The sequence below is a fragment of the Mus musculus genome, chromosome 2, assembly GCF_000001635.26.
Source record: "Mus musculus strain C57BL/6J chromosome 2, GRCm38.p6 C57BL/6J".
NCBI classification, from domain to species: Eukaryota; Metazoa; Chordata; class Mammalia; order Rodentia; family Muridae; genus Mus; species Mus musculus.
In genome coordinates this window covers 71,239,786-71,257,385 of record NC_000068.7, presented here as the reverse complement: position 1 = coordinate 71,257,385, position 17,600 = coordinate 71,239,786, and the positions used below count along the sequence as shown (strand labels likewise).

General features: G+C 38.7%; 1 protein-coding gene across 22 annotated transcripts in view; it reads right to left on the bottom strand.

The window, feature by feature from the left end:
* The window catches only part of Dync1i2 (dynein cytoplasmic 1 intermediate chain 2), a 51,628-nt gene that overhangs the window by 5,918 nt on the left and 28,110 nt on the right, over positions 1 to 17,600 (bottom strand). For all 22 annotated transcript variants that reach the window (XM_017315324.2, XM_030247161.1, XM_017315319.2 and 19 more), the window contains 8 exons: positions 10,602 to 10,697; positions 10,211 to 10,373; positions 9,998 to 10,097; positions 9,440 to 9,565; positions 8,453 to 8,599; positions 7,964 to 8,077; positions 7,534 to 7,667; positions 6,400 to 6,544 (listed from right to left, as the gene is read on the bottom strand). In XM_017315324.2, coding sequence (XP_017170813.1) covers positions 6,400 to 6,544; positions 7,534 to 7,667; positions 7,964 to 8,077; positions 8,453 to 8,599; positions 9,440 to 9,565; positions 9,998 to 10,097; positions 10,211 to 10,373; positions 10,602 to 10,697 — 1,025 coding nt within the window. The remainder of the gene's footprint in view (positions 1 to 6,399; positions 6,545 to 7,533; positions 7,668 to 7,963; positions 8,078 to 8,452; positions 8,600 to 9,439; positions 9,566 to 9,997; positions 10,098 to 10,210; positions 10,374 to 10,601; positions 10,698 to 17,600) is intronic.

Below are 17,600 nucleotides of genomic sequence, written 5' to 3'. Positions count from 1 at the left end.
TTGTCAGTCTTGGTGGAAAACACCTTTACCTGTTAAGCCATCTTACCAGTCCAATTTAAAAAAAAGATACGATAATGTCAATATAATGGTTATTGTAGTAGCCCATAATGCTTAATTAAAAACAAAACAAAACAACAAAACATCACCCCTGACAAATTAACAAAAAAAAAATTTTTTTAAACTAAGCCAAATGCAGGATAGGATTTTTTTCTTTTAAAGTCACTGTTATGAGAATAGCAACACAGCTTGCTCAGCCTGAAATGTGTATCCGCTCACCTGGTGAGCGTTTGTAAAGCCACCCCAGAGGGAATTCATTGGTGTTTCCCGTACACTAATGATTCTAAAGGCTTTGACCACTGTGACACTGCTTCAGATAGCCCATTTCCAGGCAGTTTTAAGGCCTATCACCAAACACCTAAAACAAAGCTGCTAACGATGCTAGTCGTGTATCAGTGGAAAGGTGCTGTGCTGGGGACTGGGGACTGGCTCAGTAGCAGAGCACTGGCCTAGCTTTCTGGAGGCACTAGAGTCAGTCTTCACACTGGAGGAAACAAAACTGCGATGACCTACATGCTGAACACAGCCCAATGGTAGAACCTTTGCCCAGCACGTATTAGACCCTGAGTTCAAGCCAAGTACTGCAAAAAAGGGCAAAGTCATGAACATTTCACAAAACGGGCAATAATGTCATGGCAGGGTGCTTAATCACAATGACGCTCATGAAAACGTCTGGCAATGCCACTTCACCCATTGGAAGGTTAAAAGGAAAAACACCAGCAAACTTGAAGTAGGGACAAGGGTGCAGAGCACTCAGACCACGCAAACCCACTGGTAAATCAGGAACTGGCAGACTCACTTGGAATTGCCAGGCACCGTCTCTTCAAGCTGGACACATATATATGTCCTCTGACCAAGCCATTCTACGCTAAGTGTATGCTGGCAGAACTGACTGTTTATGCCATCAAAGGACAACTATGACCTGGCATCGTGGTACACCCCTGTAATCCCAGTACTTGGAAAGCTCATAAATTTGAGGTTACATAGCCTCAAACTTACGGGCTACATAGCAAGACATAAAAAACAAAAGGGAGAGATAATATCTTCTCCTAGTGGAGCTGAAGTAGCCCACATATATATCAGCGCAGAATGGACACACGAGCTCTTTATTTTCATGGCTGGAGAGAACAGTCTGGAACTATACTCAGCTGCATGAGACTCACAGTCACAGCGCTCAGCAAACCACATGAGTATATACTCCTTTTTACAAACCACAAACTATTTAAAAAGCAATAGGAAAATTAGATTAAGACATTTAAAATAAAAAGAAGATTGCTAGCCATCTCAGGATATGGTTAGATCAAATATTTAATCTATTCAGTGGACTACTATATAACTTGGGTAAAAGATTACAATTTTTTATTTTAAAAAATGTTTTTTGTTTTTTTCAAGACAGAGTTTCTCTGTATAGCCCTGGCTGTCCTCAAACTCAGAATCTGCCTGCTTCTGCCTGCCAAGTGCTGGGATTAAAGGCATGTACCCCACAGCACCCCTTTTGAAAAGATAACAATTTTTAAAAGTATGTAAAAGAAAAGCAAAAAAAAAAGTCTTTCAATTTAAAATGTGACTATTTTAAAACTCTTTTCTTTAGCTTAATTGGAAAAAAAAAACATAGTTATCTAAGGATTAGCCAGAGTTTTACCCCACTGAGAAAATGCACATATTTAACATCAAATAATATTTCATAGTACAGTCATTTAGTATATAATACTACAAATTAAAATCCCAAGTGGAACATTTTAACTATCTTTTTAAAAGTGCTATCTTCCTTTACTTTGAAGAGCACTTCTGCCTAAATAGCACGGAGGCCGCAGGGAGAGCTGGAGAGGGATGGGAGGGACCCAGCCTGCTGCTCCAGTCCAGCCAGCAGCCAGCTTCAGGCTTTCAGACGAGTCACGCATAGCAAAGGCTTCAAATTGGTGGTTGTGAAGCTTGACTGTATGTTGGGGCTGCCTAAAAAAACTTTAAGTGTTGTGAGGGTCTCTCTCATGGGGTCTGATTTCAATGGTCTGGGTATCAGGAAATACTTCAAAGTCTTAAAAAGCTGCTCCTGTCCATGACCAAGAATGAGAGCAACCTCTAAGCCATATAATGCTATAGGTCTTTTACTCTTACAAACAACCTGCAAAATCATTTGCCAAAAAGAAATCAAGACAAAGGGCTTCTGTGAAAAACAGCTAGCATTTGAATAAACAGAACAACCATTTGATTCTGCTGTAACAGCAAACACTGCATGGTCAAGGGACAGGCCACACTGTGTTTCCTAAGTCCAAGGTCTGTACTTGGTGGAACATGCTGCCCTTAAATTCATGTCTGTCTAGGACTTGTAAATGTAACCAAGTTACACGGGTTACACTGTATCAGGGTGGAGTAGTGCAAATGTGGATGTAGATCTAATGAAGCAAACAGGTTCAGAACGTCACGTGCTCCTGACAAAGGCAGAGACCTCAGTGATTACAGCTGCAGGCCAAAGAACACTAAGGATTCCGGGCACTCACCAGATGCTAGATGACAAACAAGGAACAAATTCTCAGATGCTCCAATGCTAAGCAGCCTCCTAAACTGATAACAAATTCCTGCCATTTCAAGCTGCTCTGTGATAAACAGCTACAGCAGCAATAATAACCTGATACAGAGAATTGTTTTCAAAGCTGGGGTGATTGGGAAGTTCTAGACCAGAGTCTCCACAGTCAATTTGGATGATAAGAGAAATAAACAAGTTTCCTGAAAAGAAATCTTTACAGGGCTGGAAAGACGGCTCAGGGGTTAAGAGCACGTATTGCCCTTGCTGAGGTCAACACCCACATCCAGCAAACTTCCTGCTCCAGGGATCCCATGCTTCTGCCCCAATCTGCTGCACATACCCCCACATGTAAACACACACATGTAAACACTAACATGTAAACACACACACTCAATTATAAATCAGTCCAAGGTCAAAAATAACTTCACATATCACCTGATTAAGATAATCTTTGCAGAGTATATCTATTAAAACTAATGAAAACTAGTCTTACAAAGCAAATGAAGATAGTACCACTTCAGCACTGTCCAGGAGAGAGGGAGTCTCACACAACAGACTGTGAGAATCAACTACCCCATGGCAAGGCTATCTTTACTTGAAGATCAATGAATCAAGCTATCTTAGCTTGATGCCACTGAATATTCAAATGATAAAACTCCTTCTGTTCTAATTCCTTGCTCACCAAGCAATCTTCTGATTATAATTTGGCTTCCCATGTGGGTAGTCTACAGAGAAACAATGAGCTGGCCAGGCCAGCAGGAATATCTGGGCCCTTCTGGCAGTTAAGTTTCTGACTGTAAATTAATAAATTGACATTCTCCAATGTACCAGTGTCTTAGGAGCCTGTTAGTTACATTCAGCATTCCCCCATCTAATCAATGCCAGGAGCTGACAAAATTGAGTTTCTAAATATGCAAAGGAGGCTAGACACTGGCCTGTAGCAACTGCTGTGGTAAGTGCCACCAGGCGGAACTGGGTCTGCAGCATCAGCCAGCTTTCCCTCAGACATTCCCTCAGTTTCAAACCATATGTTCATTTTAACTTGTCTACTATGTGAACATTTCTTTCCTTTTTCCCCCTGAAACTAGGTTTCTCTGTGTAAACCTGGCTGTCCCGGAACTTGCTCTGTAAACCAGAATGGCCTTGAACTCACAGAGATCCTCCCTCCTCTGCCTCCAGAGTCTCGATTAGAGATGCACCACCATCGCCCAGGGAACACTTCTTTCTCTAAGCAATGGGAATGTCTTTTAACCCTATTTAATGTTAGCGTTGCTCACTATTCAGCACAGGCAGGGCCTCAATCCAATTATTTAAAAGGGTAGATACACAACAACACCTAAACTAGGAAGCATATGTTTAGTCTGAATCAGCTGACGCTAAGGACACAAGTGTAGCTATATATATATATATATATATATATATATATATATATATATATATATATATATACACACACACACACATACATATAAATATATACATACACACACACACACACACACACACACACATGTACATACACACACACACACATTTACCTAGCACACATTGCTGCTTGACCACTCAGAACAGAACTGTTTGCAGAAAGGACAAACTAATAGATAGTAATCCTTAGTCTTTTGGTTTGTTTGTTTCCGGAGTTGGGGTTGAACTCAGGACCTCATACACAGTAGACAAGTGTACTATCACTAAACTATATAAAAACAAGATAGGCTAATGCAATTCTGTTAATATTTTAGGGGGTTCTTGGTCATATATAATGTAAAAATATACTACTCTATAGTGGCTCATCCTTTGGCCACAAGGAAGGGTGTTAGGGGCAGGGGAGAGTATGTATCATATTTGAGAGTGAATAAAAGAAACAACAAAACTGAATTAGTGAGGAAAAGAGAGATGCCTGCCTATCGCTCTTGCTCAACTCTCTTCTGGGGCAGGGGAAATGGCTGAGGGGAAAGAGGTGCCCGAGCATAGGCCTGATGATCAAAACGCCATAGTCTGTCTGGCAAGGTAGCAGAAGAAACTAGCCCTGGAGTTGTCTTGTGACTTGTCCTTGTGCACTTTGGCACAAGCACACCTGCATTCACACACATGCACAATACATACATCACACACAAAAACACAAATAAATAAAAGCAACTTCTATGTTGAAACAGAGAAAACAAAAACATAAACTATTAATAAAGCATCTATATAGAACCACAAAACCAAATGCCCATCAGTCTGCCATCACAGGCAAGATGAGCTCTTCATTCTCAAATCCTACTAATGCATATTCAAATTTAAATGACGCTGCAAACTGAATGTCTGACATTTAAAAATCAACCACTCAGTCACCAAATAGCCAAAATAGGAAGGAAGCTAGACAAGAATGTGTCTTGACTCTCATAGGGCTAATACATGAGAAAACACACCCAGAAATCTTGCAACTTATATGGCTATTTGAAGCCTCTGTGGAAATGGTAGATTTTATCTTTGTGATTCTGCATCTTGCTTTGCTTACGAGTAGAGTGTATATTTTCCCATATATACAGATGTAGATCATGCTTGTCTTTGCTCCTGGCTGTGAGACTCCTTTTTCTCTCCCCTTTCTCCCGTGTAAGATCCAAGGATGAATGAGAAGAATGATTAAATGCACTTAGGCTCTGACCCAATTAGAATGACGCCTGCTGCGTGCTGGACAGTGTGTCAGGCACTTTTCTAGATATTTCCTTCATAGACTTAAGTGCTATTTTTGTGTCTGTTAATGTCAAAGCTGAAAATGCTCAATTTTAGAGGGCAAGCTCTGTGAGGCTGTTTTCTAAATCATTTCATGTTAGGCTGAGAGTGGGGCCCAAGACAGGACAAGAGTGAACATGGAGTAACCTCTGGATGCTGAGGCCGGAACTTAGTAAGCACACAACCAGCTCACTACAGTAGAGAGCATCTCTTAACAATACTAGATTTTCTCAAAGATCTTCAAGAACCACAGCATGTCTCTAAACTTTGTTTCATGGTGAAGGATTCAAGAAGTCAACATTAAGATAAAGTAGATTGACAAGAAAGACACGGCCTACAGCACAGCTTACCTAGACTAGGGTACACTGAGTGTGCAGTTTTACTAGCCACACTATGATCGTGCAGAAGAACTGGAAAGCAAGTAAGTTAAAATTAAATATTAAATAAGGTCAAGCAAAATGACAAAGTCTGTCACAGAGGTCACGCTCCCTAAGCTCTGTCTTTGAGACTGTCACTGGCCAAGCCAAGCCACACTCACTGGGATTACTGGAGGAACAGGGAACACTTTCATCACTAAGTAACCAGTTTACTAAGCTTCAATAAAGCAAGCTAGCTATACTACACTAAGACAACACACAGGTGTGCCTTCACAATGATTTCTTAGTGATTCAAGTTTACTGTGTAGTCCTGTACAGGACTTACTGTGAATGGTCTCGGTCTTTTCTCTATTTCCCATCACCTCTGTGAGCCACTGCAGTCCTGAATTAAGTCTCATAGCTCTCCACAGAGCAAATGAATGGCTTTTGTGTGAAGCTGGATAAAATTATATGAGGGAGTATAGGGGATACCAGGGCCTTCTCCCCAACACAATTCAGAGTAAACAGATCTTTGCTTGAGAAGCCTGAGGTGGGAGGAAGCCTACTCTTCAACTGTTTGTGGGGTCATCGTATTTGTCACACTGTGTGACTACTTACTGGGTTCTGCTTACTGCAAAGCAACTCCAAGCCATCTAGGATTTAAGACCATGCCTTTCCCTGCAGCATTAGAGCACCACCTTGTGTCAGGAAATTGACCAAATGAGCAGAATGCTGCGTTTCAGATACCTTAGTTGTCCAAAGTTTAACTGTCCAGTCAAAAGACGAAGTGACAAACAGATGTGAGAAGTCTACTGCTCCAACAGCCGCGTGACAGTGGATTCCAGTGATGGGTCCCTGGTGTCCCTCAAACATCTCACTGATTCCAGCTTTGCTATTTCATAAAAGTGAACATGTTAGGGACCTCTCTTGGAAGTACACCACATATTATTTTCTTAACATTTTTACTTATTCATTTTTAAGACAGTCTTTGTAGCCTGAGCTGCTCTGGAACATACTACATAGGCCAGGCTACATCTTCCTCTGCCTCCAGAGTGTTGAGATTAAATGCCTGCACCATTACACCCAGCAAATGTATCACATCATGGGTTTATACAGCAGACTTTGAATTAATTTCAAACACAATTCTGGGTTCATAGTTTATCAACGTAACTTATAACAAATGCCACTTTATTCAGATGTGGTAACACTACTAATATAGCAGGGGCATTTTAGAGCCATAAACACCATGCTGTTGACAAGAGAACTCAAAAGACCATATCCATGGTGGTAAAACAAGGACAAAGGATGCTGTGTAGGGATGCTATGTAGGAAACAATCTGGACTATTTTAAATTAAAAGCTTTGAAATGAAATGAAGGCAATCTATATTGGAAATGAGGTCCAGATGTTCAATGCTTTTAAAGAACAGCTAGACAATTTCAAAACAGACCGAACAGTAGGAGAACTATTAGTCAGCTTAACATATGTAGTGACATTGCTAGACCATTATCAGAAGGCTCAGACTAAAACTCAAAGTTCAAATGAACCTAAACAGAAAACAGGTGACAATCACATTTATGAACCTGAAGGCCAATATGTGGAACATACACACTGCATTTCTAATGCTGAACACACCTCCTACAGTAACTTCTGTGAGCATATGCAGCACACACAGATCCCTACAACATACTGCAACACACACAATCCAAAAGCACATGAATCCAAACTACTACAGCTAAAAAAAAAATTAACTCAAGTTCTCGTTGCCCAAATTTAATGTCCCAAGTCTAGGAGAGGATTCTACTTAAATACGGAACAAGCTGTTTCAATGAGATGACTCAAGGGAAAATTCTAAACAACATCTAATTCCTACTAAGTTTACCTGCCATGGCGGCATGCTGTATACACAGAACCTTCTTCACTGCCCACAACAAAGTTGTTGACGTCTCCAACAGGGAAAGACATAGATGTTACAGCTACTGCCTTTGACTGTTTATGAACCAACTCCATGCTATCCTAGAGGAAAAAAATGAGAAAATTAATTTGTAAAGCTTTATTTTCAAATTTTATTACAAATCTTCTAGTTTTAACTAGTTTGTATGCTACTGTTTTAATATACTATTAATATAAACCTACCTACCTCAGTTAAATGAAAAAGCTTTGGTAAGATATATTTAAACCATCAACACACCACTTAGATTTATAATCTGTGCAATAGTATAAAAATAGCTTATGATAAAATGCACGTGGGGGTACATATGAAATGAAAACTAATTTTACTTCAAATTTTCACATTCCTAAGTTTAACATACCTGTGGATGGGAAAGCATGTCCAAACTCCAGGAACAAATTTTTCCATCAGTAGAGATGCTAATCAGATTGTGAGCATTTTGTGTTCCAACAACATTTACACAGTAGACAGGGTGCTAAAGACATAAAACAGTTTTCAGAGGTTATTTACAAACAAACAATAACAAAACCCAGAAAAAAATTAGTCTAATTACGGGTATTCCAATTCCTATCAAAACAGGTTTGTTAACCTGCCAGCTTTTGTTCTGTTGCTCTTGGGAGGTGAACCCAGGACCCTGAGCACTGCTAGGACAGCAGCCCATCACTGACTTAGCTTTAATATGAAGTGTGTTGCTATTCTGTTCATTGATAAGAGGTTGTCTTAGAAAACAGAGGACTTTGTGATATATGCACCCTACACATACAAGGAAGCGTATCGAAGTCACTCTCCTAGGACTATATCGTCAGTGGTGAAGGCCAACGGAAGTCTAGGGAAATAACTAGTTACTTACTGTGTGTGCAGCAGCTGACAGCGGCGTTCTCTGGACAGGAGTTCTTTTATTGCTGCGGTTATCCCAAAGCACAATCTGGCCTGAATATGTACCTCCAACAACAAGATTCGGATGAAATTTTGCAAATGTAGCAGACATTACAGCTGACTGCAAAAACGCAGAATTTTTGTATTTAAGATTTAAGTGAGGAAAGTCTGACGAATTAGAAAAACAAATCTATCGGAAATATTTACCTATTACTTAAGGTATTAGAAGTTTTAAAAACAATCTACTCTATTTGAATATTGTAAGAAAAAACTATAGTAGTTTTTGTTCAAAAGTCAAATGTGATCTTTATATGTTTACATGGTTATCAAACAAAATAAAACTTGCTTCAATCAATTTCAGTTTTTAAAGCAAAGTTGGCCTGTGACTGACCTCTAACTATAATATGACAGTAAAGAATATATTAGTTTTGATTTGAAGTATTTATTTTGAATTATGACACTATTAAGATTTTAACTCATACAATCAGTAAGAGTCACAAATTTTAAGTTTTGCTAAATCCACTTTAAAAAAAACTACATCTACTTCCTACTTCAACCACATGTTTTTACTTAAAACTATTTAGTTGCAACTCCTCCGGCCATGACTAAGAGATTCAGGGGCTGAGGTCTAATTATATATTCTGTAGTAAGTCCCACTTCCTGTGAGAACAACGCATTCCAGAAGACTGTCTATATGGTCAATCACAGTAACAGAAAGTCAAAACTGCAACGGACTTTAGGTGTGCTTAACCATGATAAGAGATATTAGAAAAGCTAAAAAGGGCAGATCATACTGAACTAAGAGTGCTCAGCTTTGTGTGTGACAGCTGTTTGCAAATATGGTGTGGTTCAGTAAACGCCAGTCCAATGAAATCATGTTGATGGGAAAAGGAAAAAGGCACTTGTCTAAATTCATGAATGAATCCTTAAACATGGGAAGACAGCTGAAGGACGACCTTACCTGGCAGTGGAACACATACTCTGGGGTAGTTTTTTTGTACTTCATATTCCACACGAGGGCCACACCATCAGGCTCATGAGGAGCCTCTTCATTGTTATTATAGGAAGCCACAAGTAATTCTGGATACTGCTCACAAGAATCAAGAAGGAAAAGAAAAGTACGAATAGTAAGAACTATTTTATGTTCTTAACTATCTATCAAGTTGTTCTGAAAATTATCTTCATAGTTACACTCACCAAGATGCTAGTCTAATTTTAAATTAGCACAATTTAACATTTAAAATGTTTAATTTTTATACAAGTGGTTAGTGGATAATTAAATTAGCAAAATTGAGTTTGAACATAAAGTCCTGAATTTCAAATCTAAAAGCAGTTCCAATTTTTCCTTCTAAGGTACGCGAGTCAATGTGACAATGGCAACGTCAGAAACACCACCCAGTATTATTTATTTAACGTGACATACACTGATTTAATTACAAGAAGTCTTATAACCAAAATAAAACTATATGCTAATTAGAATTAAAAAGTGAGTTATAACAACTGATTTTTTTATACTTACCTGGGATGACCAATCCAAACAACTAACAACTCGATGCTTTGACCAACGCTCATCAAAGAACTGTCGATTTAATGACAGCTTAGCACCTGCTTGAATCTCCCTACAGGAAAAGATCACCCCCCCCAGAAAAGACAGCATTATAACTTGTGTCATTCTTAATATTAACATACTTTTAAGGCTGCAGAAGCTATGACCTTAAGAACTAAATATTACCCTTCTTTGTCTTCCAAGTCTCTCCCACTGTAGTCAAAGAAGATGTTAATCTGCTCAGAAAGGGCTCTTTCTACAATTCTCGTAGAATGGTCAAAGAAACTTAAAAATTCTTCTGAGTGTAAAATCTGTTGCTTTTCTTCTTCAGTTAGTTCATGAGGTGGAGCTGGAAAAAGAGTTTGTCTTTGTTTTTAAAGTATGATTTAGGCCAATTAAATCCTGTCAACTCACTATTATAATATGGTTCAAGAAATGCCACATATTCTTTTGAAATGAAACTCACCTCTGATTTAGAGCATTTTACTCTACTTTAACTCATAAATAATAAAACAAGTTTAAAAAGAACTCAGCAAAACAGAAATAAAACAAAAATTCCTTAAGTATGTTAAGGTACCTTTGCTATCATTCTCTTCGTCTTTTTTCAAAGTTTTCTCTTCTTCAGGTTCAACAGGAGGTTTAGGAGTTGCTACATCATCTTCCTCCTCCTCATCTGAACAATAAACAAAGACTAGCTTAATACAGACAGCTGTAGATTGACTCTGAGGCAGTATCTCAGAGGCATCACAACTCTCCCAAGGTGAAGCACTTGTAAAGACAGCCACAAACAGTGGAATTTTACCAGCACCAACTTAAAGAATGAAAGGGAAACTTGAATTTTAAGATACCTGTGGTACCTCATCAAGGGTTATCCTATTCTGTAGCCATGTGAAGCACGAGTGAGCTATAAGAAGGATGAGCTCCTCATGGAGTCTGAGCTTACAAGCATTACTATTCTAGACAGAACAACATGCGACTCCTCCACAGTTCTGTGGAGCATGCTGACACATTAATGCGGCAGAATGAAGAAAATCAAATGTCTAAAACAGCCCACAGAGCTGGATGCTTCCTTGTGATCTGAAACCATCAGTGTCTGATGGGTCTTCCTGGGACATAACGATGCTTACATTAACTCTCAGGTTGCTATTTGAGAGGCAGATTCTAAAGATAATAGCTTTGAGATCACATTTTCTATTCTGTCATTTTAAATGCGAGTCTCATTATCTATCACTGTGTGATGTGCAATAAGCACTTAACACAGTTTTCTTTAATTTTAATAAAAATAAATGAAGATATACAATGTTTATAAGACTTTTAAAAATTATCAAATCTCATGAATCCCCAAACTAGTATAAACTTGAAATAATTTATTTAAAAATGTTACAGGACATATAGGTTATATAATCCTGTCTACCATCTCTTTTTGCTACAAACTAAGGTAGAAATCATAAAAAGGGGGGACGGGGGAAGCATGTATTTTTCTTGCCCACATACATCTTAGTTGTGTATCAGGGAATGGCAGCAGGCATCTGCAACAGAGTCCATCTCCAGTAATGAAAGCCTATTCAGAAAGGGGCTTTCCTTGTCTGTTATAGTCATTTCCCTGACCCATGTACAAAATGATCTAACACACACACACACATACAACCTACACAAAAGAACGGTCAAGGATGGGACCAGCTGCCAAGTCACGGTCCCAGCAGTCAGGCCAGCTGACTAGATAGCAGCAACCAGATGGCACTGCTGGGCTTGTGTCTTTCTGCTGCAAGGTGGCAAGGGGATGGCATAACATTCTTCCGCTTGACTGCTTCCAATCCTGTGTCTCTCCCCAATGGTGAGCCTGTGCAATTACCCACACTCCAGGAGGCTACAGACAAGCCTTTACCCTGCAAACAAAATGCAGCTTGTAGGCCACACCAGCTGCCAAACCACACACAGTGTTAGATTTAGAGAGCTAAGAAAACCTTTCCAACTCTATAGTCTAAGCAATAAAAATATAACTGTACCTGTGCAGAGAAAGCTTTAAATGACACTGTATAACGCACACAATGATACAACCTCCAACTTAATCAGAATGATAATGACGTATGCCAATCCTACATTACTTGAAATTGAGCGATTTTTACGTCTGACAAGTTTACAGAACTGGGATAAATGGCACGAGTGATTTCAATATATGCTCATACTTTTGAACCAAATGGTGAAGGTTAAAATTTTTCCTTTCAAGGGCCTCAATCAGCCACAAAGGAAAACAGTAATCACTGTCTTTTCAGCCAGCCCAACCGCATTTGTCAGCCCTTTCTCCGTCAATGCAGCCAGAGCAATCAACCTGCCAAACATTCAGAATGGAAAAACAATCTGAAAATACAGGGTATAATGCACCTGCCAGTGAAAATGGCCATTTCAAGAAAAGCTAGTGATCTCAGTGACCCTGCTGAGGAGGCGGTGGCGCAAAGGGGAAAGAACACGTAAAAGAATTCTTAGTGATCGCCACTCTCTTGCACACTGACACTTCCTTACAAAGCATGCCAATTACAGCTTTTGTGCTACTTAAAAAAATGAAAGCTTTTTTGGGGCAAAATAATCACATAGAGAAACAGAAAGACACTACTCCTTCTTAGATGAATTCTCATACACAAAGGATTATTAATCTGAAAACAGTGTGTCTGATGGTGACTCTATCTTGTACTGTTCCAACATTAGGATGCAACTCTGCCAGAGAAAAATCTTCAGGGATACCGAAATGAAATAATTTAATTACATTTATTTATAAGCTGAGTTCTAGAATAACTTAACATGAGTGTTGCTCTCATACCACTGTGGGTTTCTTTCTCCTTTCTTTTCTTTTTACATTTAGTATGAGAAAAAAACATACCTCAGCTTTTGCTAATACCATCAGCTTTCCTAATTCTATTAACTACCAGGTTCACTGTATGTAAATTCTAAAACTAAGGATATAAAGTCTCCCTAGATCCAGCACAAGTCCTTCTCGAGCATGGTGACTTATAAATGACAGACTCCAGCCCATATTGTCTCCTCCCTCTACTTGGCTGTACTACCCCACTCCTACTTACCATTCCCAAAGATGGGGGTCAAACTCCTGTTGTAATGCATATATATATGTATGTATATATATATATATATATGTATATATATAGTCAGCATATTTTAGTGCTAAGTGACTGCATAATGTGCATATTTAACAGGAAAGATTTCATACAGACATTCTTTCCTTCTGAAACATTAATGTGGATAGTGTGTTAGCCGCTGATCTGTGTATGTTTGCTACACAACATTTGCCAACACAGGTGGATGGTTAACAGCAATTCCTTAAACACAACCCTTAGAATTCCATTTTAGAATCAATAAACTGATATCCTTTTCTATAATGATTAACCATGGACTTAAAAACTGTAATTAATACTTAAACCAAGTTTCAGAAAGGCCATTTAAGTAATTATCCAAGAATATAAAAGCAAACATTAGGCTGCTCTAAAAAAACTCTACAAAAATAGACTATTTTCACTATAAAGGATATTTTCAGTAATTACCTACTATGTGTGTGTATCTATACACATACATGTATAATAGGTTATTTACTACACACATGCACACATATATGTATGTCAAGTACAAGATTGTTTCTCTGAGTCAATATGCCCTTCTTAATAAGTATTTTTACAACCATGCTATCATAGGACCACTAATGAAGCCCCAGATTTCAACACCACAGTTGTAAAGCTTGCCTCCGACACTCCCTGTTACATGGTAAGCTATAACATACTTAAAACTGGAAGAAGGTAAGGGATCAGGAAGACTGCCAGCCACATCACTTTACTGATGAATATTCATTGCTCCGTGCTAAGTGATTAACTCCGTGCTTGCCTTGAGGGGGAAGCTGAGGTTTCAGCTGAGCAGGAAAGAGCACAGAGAAGTGGCAGCGGCTTTAGAACGCCCATCTCTTGTGAAATGCATGTGAACTAAATCTAATGAACCCCTGGATTTTTACTTTGAGTTAACACCCAAATTGTGATGCATTTTGGTGAGAATAAAAGAAAACTGTTGTGTAAATTAAGCTGCACTACAGACAACAGCAAGGAGTGAAATTCCAGTTGCTAGAACAATCAGCAAAGCGGTGGGTTAATCGGTTAAATCATCTGTGAAATGGGTGGCTTCTGCCCACCTGAAGGAAGATGGCTTCTGAACGGGTTCTCTTATTTACATGCCATTCATACTTAAGGTGCGTTTAAGAAGCCATAAAGTACACTTTTGACTAATTCTACAATATCTGTGTTTAAACAGTAATATGCAAGATCTTAGAAAGTCCATAATAAACAAACACTGTCACTTATAAATCCCTTATAATTTCCAGCATACAGTTAATAGATCCCATCTTGAGTGCATTGCTATTCGGGAAATATTAATGCTGGTAACAGTTCATTGCTAGTCTTCTTATATTGGTATGAACCCTTTTAAGATGATTTAATATCTCATGATGAATTCCTAACTTAAACCAGGGCATTTGTGGCTCATAAAAATTATTCAATTTATAAGTATCCCTATAAACATTTATTAGCAGTGGGAATTTCCCAATCATTAGTTTAAAAGTCCAGACCAGACAGGAATGACTTTCCCCTAATATTTTTTAAATAACCTTAAAAATCTATCTGTCTGTCCATCCATCCATCCATCCACCTACCTATCTAATCCATCCATCTACCTACCTATCTAATATGTGTATGTATGTGTGTAGGCACATGCCTGGGCCCATGTGTGTCACGTGGACATGTGAATGTCAGAGAATAACTTACGGAGGTAAGTTCGCAATGTGGGTCTTGGAGATCAAAGCCAGTCATCAGGGTTGGCAGCAAAAGTGTCATTACCCACTGAGCCATCTTGCCCACCCCCTGTGAATCTATTTTCTTCTGCTGCTTTTTTTTTTAAAGATTATTTATTTTATGAGTGCTCTATGTGCACATATACCTGAGTGCCAGAAGAGGGCATCAGATCCCATTACAGATGGTTGTGAGCCAACACGTGGTTGCAGGGAATTGAACTCAAGACCTCTGGAAGAGCAGATAGTATTCTTAACTGCTAAGTCATCTCTCCAGCCCTAAATCTATCTTCTTATACCTTCAAATCAAATGGATATTTAAGACAGTTTCCAAAGGAACAAAGTTGTAGCAGTATATCCATAAGATTCATTCTTTTTCTTAGTTCTGTTTTTTTTCCCCCTTCTTGAATAGAATCACTTGTATTTGCTTAATGATTTGTATTTTCATCAAGGGAAACAGAGCTGACATTTTAATCCTGAGTATTTTGAATTTGGATATAATGTTTGGGAGATAAGAAAAGGATAAAGTAGAAAGCATATGCCATCTATTTTTGCATGGGATTTGTCTCAACATAGTCTTGGTTTTTTTTTTAAAGATTTATTTATTATTATAAATAAGTACACTATAATCTCATTACGGGTGGTTGTGAGCCACCATGTGGTTGCTGGAATTTGAACTCAAGACCTATGGAAGAGCAGTCAGTGCTCTTAACCACTGAGCTACCTTTCCAGCCCCCATAGTCTTATTTTTAATCTTTATTTTATGTGCATGTATGTCTGTTCACCACATATGTGCAGTACCTGCAGAGGCCAGAAGAGAGTGTTGGCACCTGCTGGGGCTGGAGTTATGGACAGCTGTGCTCACGTGATAGCTGGAGTGGGGAAAAGCAACCAGCTTTTAACCACCAATCTCTCCAGACACCTCAGCACATCTGTCTTTAAATAGAAAAACTGGATTTTATTTTGGCTGTATTGATATCATTAATAATCTAGTTATCTATAATCTTATTAAATATTACATTTTTGAGGGGGCATAGTTTTATTCTGATTTAAACCTTTTAGAGTTCAAAATTAAGAACAAATAACATAATGTTTACTTCTACTTACATTCTCACATATTAAAGGCTGAAACTAATTCGTTAAATGGACTATTTTGGAGCCTTTTAAAACTTCATTTTAGAGCCAGGTCGAGGACACCTTTGATCTCAGCACTCAAGAGGTGGAGGTAGGTGGAGCTCTCAGTTCGAGCCAGCCTGGTCTACAAGATTGAGTTTCAGGACAGCCTAGGCTACATAGGGAAACCCTGTCTAGAAAACAAAAACAAACAAAACAAAAACCACACTTCATTTTAGATAAAGCTATCCTATATTATTTACTAGAAGGCCCACAAACTTGGTCTACAAGTGCGAAGTATGAATTCAAGATAGTAACATTACTCAACAAAAGAATCCAAGTTGTTTACATATATCAATCTTTTGTACATTGTAATGCTAATCAACATTAATATCTGGTTCATTAGACCAATAAGTGATAGATCAGAAATCTCTCCACATACAGAGTGGAATGGAGGAAGGGTTAAGAACCAAGCGGCAGGCTACTCTGCCACTATAACCACTTTATAACCCTGGTTTCTCCCACTGCAAACTTAGGTCATCAGCTAACTTCCCAGAACCAAAGATGTAAACAAGCTAGTTAGGTTAAAGAGCCTTTAGGATTTCTTCCTATTTTAAATAAATTTCTTTAATAATTAAAAACCAAATATATGGCTGGCGAGATGACTCAGCGGGTAAGAGAGCTGACTGCTCTTCTGAAGGTCCTGAGTTCAAATCCCAGCAACCACATGGTGGCTCACAACCACCAGTAATTAGACCTGACACCCTCTTCTGGTGCATCTGAAGTCAGTTACAGTGTACTTATGTATTATAATAAATAAATCTGTGGGTCTGAGCAAGCGGGGTTGACCAGAGAGAGCAGAGGTCCTAAAATTCAATTCCCAACAACCACATGAAAGCTCACAACCATCTGTACAGCTACAGTGTACTACTCATGTACATAAAATAAATAAATCTTTAAAAACAAACATATAACAACAAAATCTACTCTAAAGAGGTGGATTTAAAACATGCTATTTTCAAGAGTTAAAACTTGTAAAAGGTGAAGGCAGAAAGTGAGGAGGAGCATGGCTCTTGCTTCTGTAAGCTATTTACCTGCAGGGAAGGGAATTGACTGTGGTCACAGGACCTTAGTCAATCTCATTCACAGTAGGTGCTCAAAGAGCAAAGCACCTTGATTCAGAAACAGTACCACCAACTCAGAGTACACTTGTCAGTAAGAACACGGCTAGAACAGAAAAAAACAAAGAGAAATGAAACTGCCTTTTAAAAGCGTTAGTGTTGAAAGGGTAGTGTAACCATTTAAATAAAAGGAAATTGCTAAGACTGAAGACCAGTTTCCCTCACATTGCTTCTGCACTGCCTTCTGATTTACTGTTACACTCCAGGTGTGTGACTTTAGGTTTGGTTTGGTTTGGTTTTTAGGGTAAATTTTTTTCTCTCAGATAATTACAATTTAAAACACTTGCAATGCTGGGGCTTGAACCCAACGTTTCATGAATGTGAGGCAAACATGGCTGCCACAACACTCCTAGCCCCTGAAGTAATTGTTCAATGCTAACCATCTGGGCTGGGTCTGCGAAGCCAAATTAAAGCAATAAAGGTAGGTAAGCACAACGTGTTTTCCTTA